The 9,771-nt window shown below is 36.4% G+C and overlaps 1 protein-coding gene across 2 annotated transcripts in view; it reads right to left on the minus strand.

The window, feature by feature from the left end:
• LOC105565823 (hypoxia-inducible factor 1-alpha) overlaps window positions 1-9,771 on the minus strand; it is a 65,191-nt gene that overhangs the window by 50,175 nt on the left and 5,245 nt on the right. Inside the window, exon 1 of one of the 2 annotated variants that reach the window (XM_012019338.1) lies at window positions 855-1,078. The exons of the other annotated variant lie outside the window; for it this stretch is intronic. Coding sequence (XP_011874728.1) covers window positions 855-1,000 — 146 coding nt within the window. The 5' untranslated portion in view covers window positions 1,001-1,078. Of the gene's footprint in view, window positions 1-854; window positions 1,079-9,771 lie in introns of those variants that run through there. 2 annotated transcript variants of the gene reach the window in all.

The raw sequence follows: 9,771 nt of genomic DNA on the forward strand, positions 1-9,771 counted from the left end.
AACAGCGTTTTTTCACCAGAACTCTTGCTAGAACTATTGTAGAACTCTAGGGCGCTTGAAATCCGATAAATAGCCGCCGGGAAATAGGCGGAGGACAAAGTGAGACGCTGGGTGAAGTTGGCGTCTCACTTTGCACTAATCGATTTTTTGGCTTTAAAGGCCAGAACTATGTGTTTAATGTATCAGGAACTCTAGAACTATTCTAAAAGAAGCCAGAACTCTCAATAGTTAATGAGTTTCCACGAAATGAGACGCTAGCTTCACATACACGATTAGAATATGTAAGAGATATTATTAAATTTTTTTTTATGTCTAGAAACTTGGAGGAGAGCATCAAAGCCGTGTTATACGACTACAGTGTTTATTTTAGGGAAATATTAGATCTGAACTTTGTTTACTCCACAAAAAAGTAGAAAATATATTAAACCGTTAAAATATTTGTAATGCCGCAATAATTGAAGTACTTACAAAGCATCTTTGCAGTTTTTTAAAAAAATTATCAATTTTATATCAACATCACAAAATTGTGAAGTTAAATTTGTAAAAATGACACATAAGCGACGATGTTTGTTCTGAGAAGACATCCTACGTCTAAAAACACACAATTCTAAAAAATTTTTAATCGAGAGGAGGGAATTATGGTATAGAATAATTTTTCCTTCTCACAAAAATTGGTAATTTTCTATCTTAAATGTAAAACACCACGTGATTGATACGTGAGAATCGCGAGAAATCAAAGTCGAGTAACTTTTTAATATATTAGGTAGATTCTTGAATACAATGAATAAATTTTTACGGGTCTGTTACTTCTTGAGAAATCGCCGAGCTATTTAACCCTAGAAATTAAGTCTAACCTTTGTTTCGTTCGACCGTTCATGACGGTTTCAAAGCTGCCAACGGCGGGATGCGGTGTACGAGCAATTCGGGAAGAAAACTTTCCAGAAGGCCGCAGCCCGTCCGTTCGTCCGTGCGTGTACGCCGCGTAATCGTTGCGATGCATACAGAGTGTTCCACTTCTTCCGCATCATCTTTTAACGGCCGAGTCCTTGACTAGCTTGAAACCGGGTAGGCGCAAATGTCAAGGGAAATCGGCGTCTGCCGTAACATTCCAATCATGAAAACTTGCACTACGTTATTATAAAAAAAAATTTAACATTTCGAGGAAATAAATATCTCGGCTAGAATCGAGGACGACATAACGTTCAGCTATACAAAAAGAAAAGATCAGGTAAAAGAGTTGAAATATATATAGATAGCTAGCTTATTCTCCTCTGTCGAATTAAACAAAGATTGATTTACTATATTGAGACAATAGTAACTTATATAAATGTAAGTTTACACAAGTTGTGTGCACAGTGAGAAAAAAAACTGTTGAGTCAAGAAAATATCTCTTAATTCAACTGTATGCTGCAGTCACGGGCTGTCAAACAAATATTTGCTAATTCACGTAAACATTTGTTAATTAGAAAGTATATGTATTTGAATATGTATGTTTGATTGAAAAACATATATATTTGCATTAAAGAGATACTGTTAACTAAATATATTTAGTAATATCAACAATTTTTTTCTCAGCGTATATTCTTGCGTTTGGAATAAATTTTCCCTCCATCCTACAACGCACGAAGTCGGCACCACGATATTCGACAAAAGACGATACGTACTATCATTTTATTCTAGATTTCAGAATTTTTCCTTTAAGATTAAAATATTCCTCACTCTATAATAAATATAATCGGCGCTATATCGATCCTATTTTATGATACATTCAAGTGCGATGGCATTGGATTCGGAAAGTTTTTCTGTGTGTGTGATAACAATATTGCGCGAGAATTCTTTATTCTCCCTCGTCACGCGAAAACCCACCTCGACATTTCCACGGAGGAAATCGACTCCTCCGAGAGAATCTCGTTTTTAACCGAATGAAGCCGAAGTGGAACACCCTGTAGACTATGCATACGTGGCTGGAACTGTAGCGAAGAGAACTCCCTTCTGCTTATCGGTGCTTATACAGAGAAATGACTGTCACAGCAGACACTTTAATTGACATATTAATCTCTACTTCCCTTGGCCACCCCCGTCGCCGACCTCTATCGACCGCTCGACGAGACATAGCTTTTCGCTATGTAACGTATAAATACGTTACATTGTCACTGGATTAATCGAGAATGCCATTCCATCGTGGATCACGCGTCCTTATTTCCAATATGAAACTTCCTGGCGATTAATCCGTCGTTATCGTGCTGTTTTATATAAATTGCAATTAAACTCAATAAGGTATCTCTTATTATCTAAGAAATCTTGTTTGGCAAATTGTTTGTGACACACAAGACAATTTCTTATAACCTTCGAGAGAAGTGCCTCTCGATTAATTTCATTAATGGATAAACGATACAAGAATTAGTGACACAAACTTAGAAGTTTGAACCACCCATCGCTGGAATTTAAACGATTCCCTTCTTCCCTGATAACTCGCGAACGTTAAATCCGAGTTCTGCAAAATGGTATTTCCACTCATTTTTACGAAATATTCGCGTGCTTTACACGCGAGAGCAAGACCGACGCGTCGATTGGAGATTTCGTGAATCAAGTGTCCGGGAAAAACTTGTTTGTGTCGAGAGAAACGCCGCGATAATGGAATCTGGTTTTGGTCCGATTTATTGTGAGCTACGTGACGGACAGTCCGTACGTAAGGGAATGAGTAATAATCGTCGCGTCGCTATCGTTTTACTTCTGTACTCGGTTAATGATAACCCAGCGTGAAATAAAGTCTTTTACCACCGTGAGCGAGCGATGTCGTGATACGTGCCGAATGTTGTTTTCGCCGATCTCGCCTCGTTACGGTCTACCGATGACTATCACATGACCCCACTGTGACGCTAATGATTTCCTCGTAGTTTCGCAGTTTCCGAGCAGGTTATTTTAACGCGAGTCACGCGAGAGACCCTCGCGGTCTAAGGGAGAGGGGGAACAATACTCGCGGCTGAAACAAGCTGTCCCTATGGACTGCCTTCTCTCGAGAAACGTTCCCTTAAACCGTAAGCTGAATTACATACGAAATATATACAAGAAGAAAAATTATTAAAAACCACGAATAATATAGTGCAGAAAACAAATAAAGAGAGAAAGAAAGAGAGGGGGTCAATATAAATAGGAAAAATTATAAAGTAGACTATAATATATGAAGAATAAGAAGTAATATAAAAATATCGAGCGAATCATAGTGGAACCGCAAGAAGTTACATCAAACTGAAAGCATTATCAAATCAAGGTAGTTATTCCACAGAATCCACTTGTGTGGGAATATCTTGAAATTTGGACAGTTAATTTTTTATTAATACGTTTTTATTAATAACAAAATGAACCCAATTAAATTAAAATTGACCGTCTCAAAGCTCTGTAAAATAATGTCCAAGTTTATCGTTTTTACACGTAACGCCCATATAAAACGCATATTGATGACATGTTTTATCTTCTTATTTTTTTTAGTTTAACGACGTGAGATTCGTATGAAAAACAAATGTGTCATAAAGTAAAATGGGACAAATATTATTGAATTTTTCAATTAAATATAATTTTAAAAAATAGATAAAAATTACTGACCGTTCCGTTGCAACGATATAAATAGTTAAAACTGACAAATTGGAAGGATTTAAGGTTAGTGCGGCAACAGCGTCTTTTATTTCAGTATTATAACCTTTCGAATTTTTCTCAATTTTATGTATTAAGTGTATTTTTAAACGGTATTGCATAAAATATGCCCTCGTAAAAATTGAATGATTTTGCCTGGAATGGGTTTTTGAGCACGACTGTTGCGGTACAACTACACGGAGAAAAATAATTTGCTGACACAGCAGATTTTTTGCTGTTGTAGCAAAATCTGTTCGTTATTATATGGACAGCAAGAAGATTTGTTACGAATACTAATCGCAATTTACTGGATATAATTTGCTGGATTAACAAAATTATCCCGAGCAGTAGTAGGGTTCAGGCAGCCCTGACAGGGCCCTTTGTTGCTCCTTACAGTTTTTAATATGGGGTGGGGTATCAATAGGCTTCCTATTAAAAAATTCACTTTGTAACTAATTGTTAAATTTTGTTAAATCACATAGTCATCAAAAGTATATTCAGGTTATTGAGGTCTATCCATGATCCAGACAACTCGCTCTCGCATCATATCGGCTCGCCTTTTACACTAATATGGGACGATTTTTACTTACGAGAAAGACGCGCCGGTCGCCACGTCGCGGCAGTATGTGGTACTAGTGTTATCTATTCAGGAGGGAATCAGGCGTATCGGGATTTCGTTGTGACAGCAAATGTATTTGCTAAGAATATATTATTTTGCTTCAGTAGCAAATTTATGTGATTGTAATTACAAATACACTCAGCAAATTTTGTTCTATTCTCGCAACAAAATAGATTTTGCTATAATGACGAATAATTCGTAAAATTAGTTCTATCAACTAAATTTTATTGCTATTACTACGAATATGCAGTAGCAACGGCGATTTTGCTATCACAGCAAAATTATTTTTTTCCGTGTACCTTAATTGAAATAGAAAATAACAAAACATCTGTGCAAAGTCAAGTCGCAAATGAAAGATCAGAAAATGCAGTCGAGATTTCAGATGTTCACAATCGATGCGTCGTGCAGAGGCGAGAATAAAATTGATTCAAAGAAATAAAAATCAACGAGGTAGTCAAAGATCGAAGTATCTAAGCATTAAATTGTATAATGTCACGTTGTGTAGAAGTGGCTCTAAAAATATAGAATTGGAACATGACGGATTTAAAAATCATGTCCAAAGATAATTAATAGAATAATAATGAAACTTACGCAAAACCAGAATCACAGTAATTAGTAAAATTTAGATGAAATATCATTATAAAACTAATTGGATCTACCGATATACTTTCATAATATTGATGACGTACTAGCAATCCTTTCCGGTAAAATCGAATACATTTTCGATACATCTAACAATCGCTACAATCGACTTAAATTTACCAATAAGTATAAGAACGGCCGTTATTTGAGCTGCCAGCCCACACATGTTATTGACAACACCATAAACATAAATTAGTTTCATAAGAAATGGCTTTCGAGTAGACTTTCCTTATTTATTCTAATCAGTCGACTTGTCTCACGAGATAGGTACTGTCTACAGCTTAGTCGAAAGAGCGCTTCTACAATCCCACTCTTTATGTTTCACGAGAAGAATTTCTCTCCTTGGTTTTTTTACTACTTCGACTCGATCTTTTATCTTTTGTTTAAGTCTTGACTTCACATAAATACAGAACGAATATAAGCTAAGGGCTCTGATAACAAACGTTAAAATGGAAAGAGAAAGGGAGGCGGTAAGAGCCGACGCAGGATGTTAGGTGCGGAATACAAAAGTTGAATGTATAAAAACATTTATAATGGTCGAACGTTTCGATCAACTAATGCGATGCTTTTCAATGACATATAATAAATAATTACTTACATCATCGCGTTAATAATTAATATGAATGTAAATTATGAGCGGAAGCTTGAGTTATACAAAATAATCATTGCAACAAACGAATGTCACTGGAAATGACAAATAACGATCTCACCCGGTGGTGGAGGTCGAAAGGCTGAGCTCGCATTATTTTTTTATATTTCCACATCCTGTATAATCTGTTAACAGTGCATGGAGTAAAGCCAACTGCACACGATACTATTTTTCCTACTGGATTGCTTGCGAGAGCCAATAAGGATGCAGAGTTTTAGATCGGATGACTTAAGGCTGAATCCTGATTGGTTCTCGTAAGGAATCCAGTAGGGAAAAATAGTATCGTGTGCCGTTGGCTTAACAAATTCCTTCCCTAATACCGTACGAAGTATTCGGCGTTTCTCTTGCGTACTGCAACGCGACGACAGCCTCTCTCTCGCAATTCTTTTTTTTACTTCCTTTATTTACTTTCACTATTTGAGAAATAAAACCCCGATGTGACAATATCTCCTCTTCGATCCCGTAATCGAGAGGGACGTCGCCATTTTAAATTAGAAATCAATGTCTCGAAATAAGGCAAGACGATTGATCAAAATGTCTCGAATTACAGTACCGGCCAAAATTATATCACCTTTCGATTTTTCAAGCATAACTTTCGTCAAAGTGCATCGAATGTGCTCAAAATTTTACGGTAGACACCTGATAACAGGCGCGTCTTGTACACGAAGGATAATAAAATTTGACAAAATGCACCATGATTTTCGAATTTTTTATTCGCGCACTTCAAAACTACACTGAAAAACAATTTTGCTACCGTAGCCAATCGTGGTTTGCACAACTATACATTTCTAAACCACAGCAAACGATTGTAATAGGCACCGTAGCAAAATATTTTGCTATCGCAACTAAATATTAGCTGTCTATATTTTACAATTGCAATTTAGTTGCCACATGCAGTTTTTAGCTACGGCAGCTGCTATAGTTTTCTTTCCGTGTAGTTCTGCTCAAAGAATCGAAAGGTGATATAATTTTGGCCGAACTGTATAATTTAAATAGACGGACGATAAAACGTATCAAACAAAAAAAGGACAGATCGATCGCGATTCGATTGTTAGAGTCTGGACTTTGGACGTCTGATTATCGACACAATACAACCGTAGAGAATTTTCCGCTCTACGCTCTTACGAAATAAATCGAAGCGGACAGCAGCTAATACCACGGGAATTACCGTTGTCAGATAATATCCTGCGGGTATTTAAAGCGGATTTTTGATAGCAGTAATATTAATAATAATATTAACAACACGACTGATTTTATTTCTCGCGGTGTCTCCCGGAATTGTTTAGCTATTTTGTCGAATTTTACAGACCGAAAGAACGTGAACGCTTTTTTTTTATTAATCTGTTAACCCTTTGAGGCAAAACAACCAACACTCTTTCACTCCGATGTCTCTACTACTTCATATCTAAAAGGCTTTTTGGTTTGCTAATTCTGAATCTGAAGTCGAAATTCCAAAATTATCGACAATTGACTCAATATAGCAGCTCAAAGTTTAAAGTTTTAATTAAAAAATTTTGTTCTCTCTACGAAGTGCCGTAGTAAAAAAATTATTCCTATAGACGACATTCACAAACGAGGTATCTAGGAGTTTTTGAGGTCACTGATTTCTAATCTAAAGTCAAAAATTGACAATTTGAAAATCCAATATGGCGGATTCAACAAAAAGAGTCAAAATTGCAAAAAATTATTCCTATAAACGACATTCCGAAACTAAGTATCTGAGAGTTTTTGAGCTCACTGATTTCTAATCTCTGAAGTCAAAATTTGCAAAGTTGAAGCTCCAAGGTGGCGAATCGAATATAAAGAGTCAAAATTGCAAAAAATGCAATTGATTTATCTGAAACTCGGAAGCTTTTCGGGTTTCGGATTACGCATATAAGGTCAGATTTACAAAATTCACAATGGCGGATCCAATATGGCGCCAGAAAATCTGCATTCGAATTTTGTAATTCTGACACCAGAATCAACGATCCAGAAACCCTTAAATATTAAGTTTCGGAAAAATCGGCTGAAAGAAAAATGTATACTTCAAAGAGCTAAGGAAGCAAGTGATCCAAATCGTAGCGCACAGCTTTGTGTAAGCAAGACACAATTTTAGCTGTGAAATTTCGATCCCAAGGTATACAGGGTGATTGCTAAGTCGGTATACAGTGATGGACAGAATGGTTGCAATACGTTTTCAATGAGTTTAGGAACGCGCATTTAGATTCAGGTTTATGTTCCAAAACATTTCCTACGAGGAAAATTTTGCTCGAAAAATAGATAAAAAACACTCAGACTGGTTTCGAAATGGCAATCGAATAAAATATTCCACGGAGAAGATTTTGGAACGTAACCCTGAATCTAAATGCACGTTCCTAAACTCATTAAAAAAAAGTGTCGCGGTCTTTCTGTCACTGCAGTGCAAGAAATGCAAGGGGGTATTCCTTATTTTATAAGGAAATTGTTAAACGAAAATTAATTTATGAAGAAAAATCTTGGTGAAAAATTGCAATGAAAAGTGTAGATAGTTTCCTTTTCTTATCTAAACATCCATATTTGATTATATTAATGTGCCGATGGAGTACACTGCGTGTTCGAAACGTGTCCACTTAAATATTGTATGATTTATTACACATGTTAAATTTTTTTTTTACAATACCTACTTAGCTCGTCTAATCTTTTGGCCGTTGACCTCATGATTTGTTTTTACTTGACGCGAGCGTTTGTCTTGTTTAATTATCTAAAAATGTTTTATCGGCACTAGATATTCGTTCTTAATACTACATGTACGTACACCAAATTTACATAAAATATCTCTAGCGTTTTCTTACGTTTTCGAAAATTTCATTTTTCTTTCTCCAAGACGACCTGTTTATTATGAAAACAAAGCACACAGGATGTTCTTTTCACAAGCCAAAAGTATCGTCTTACATTTGTTGCACTCGAAAATCATCCTGTACACCGTAGATTCATACTTTTCTTGAGAGAATGATATAATCCTCGCCCTACAATTTTACATAGCGTTAAACTCGTTGACGAAATCGATAGATTCTGACTCACTGAGTAATATAACTAAAAGTTTTTATCTGTCTACTTAAACAATTGATAGAAATCAATTACAATAGCGGCACGCTGCTCCGCTGTTTGCTCTCTGATAAAGATTGAGTGCGTTCGGCCAGCTGATGACGTAAAATGGATGAAATTTCCCGCGGCTAACGCGCAAATGTAGAACAAATGCGGGGACGTATTCCCGGATAGCCGACGCTTCTACATTTTACGTAACGGCACGCGGCGAAACACTGGAATATTAACTGCCGGAGCCGCGGACGATTGTATAATAAAGTCGCGATCGCGCGCCCGCGGGCGAATCGAGGAGAAGAGAAATCGAATCTCGGGCTGTTTCTAAAGCCTTGTGTCTACGATCCAAGAACTTGGTTCAAGTTCTAGTTTCGAGAAATGTGTAGCCAATCAACCTGCAGCTATTCCATAAAAGCTGCAAGGTGATTGGCTACACATTTCTCGGAATTAGAACTTGGACACAGTTCTTGGATCGTGGACACAAGGCTTAAGAAGATCGCCGAAAATGATGTCGAGAATGCTCGTAAATGGTCACTGAAGTGTCGGTCCATATTGCACGCGCGTTTCATGGCTCTGTCGCGCCACTAACGTCCGGTTTCACCAGCGTCGCTTAACTTTAAGCTTAGCTTAAGGATGTATCGGACCTATCTTCAAAATAGTACAGAGTCGCTAAAAATTTGTACAATTGTTTTTTTAGTCTTCCTAATGTACTACAGAAAAGTAAAAATGCATCCACTGAACGGTTGCTGAGATATAACTATTTTAATTTACACTAATTTTACACGTACTCTTATGGAAAGAGCCGATCTTCACGGATAAAAGAGCTGAAAAAATGTAGAAGAAATAGTACGAGTGTTTTGAATTTTTTTTTATACATCTAGTATAGGAATAGGTGAAAATATCTACCAAGTTTCAATAGTCTTTACTACACCGTTTTAAAGAAATAAAATGTAACTTGAGATATTCGTGCTGTCGGCACGGATTTTTTAGTTTTGAAAATATTTGACGTTATTTGACGTTATTTTCACTATCAAAAGTTTAGGCTCGTAGGTGAAAGAAAATCGCAGATAATGCAGGAAAAAAAACATTTGCAAAGTGAAAAATACCTTTGTAGGAGTACAAATAAGACTCCAACTATCGTTCAAGTTTCTTACATCTAGATTTACTATGC

This window comes from Vollenhovia emeryi, unplaced genomic scaffold (assembly GCF_000949405.1).
Source record: "Vollenhovia emeryi isolate VEMERY1.0 unplaced genomic scaffold, V.emery_V1.0 DF939149.1, whole genome shotgun sequence".
Classification (NCBI taxonomy): domain Eukaryota; kingdom Metazoa; phylum Arthropoda; class Insecta; order Hymenoptera; family Formicidae; genus Vollenhovia; species Vollenhovia emeryi.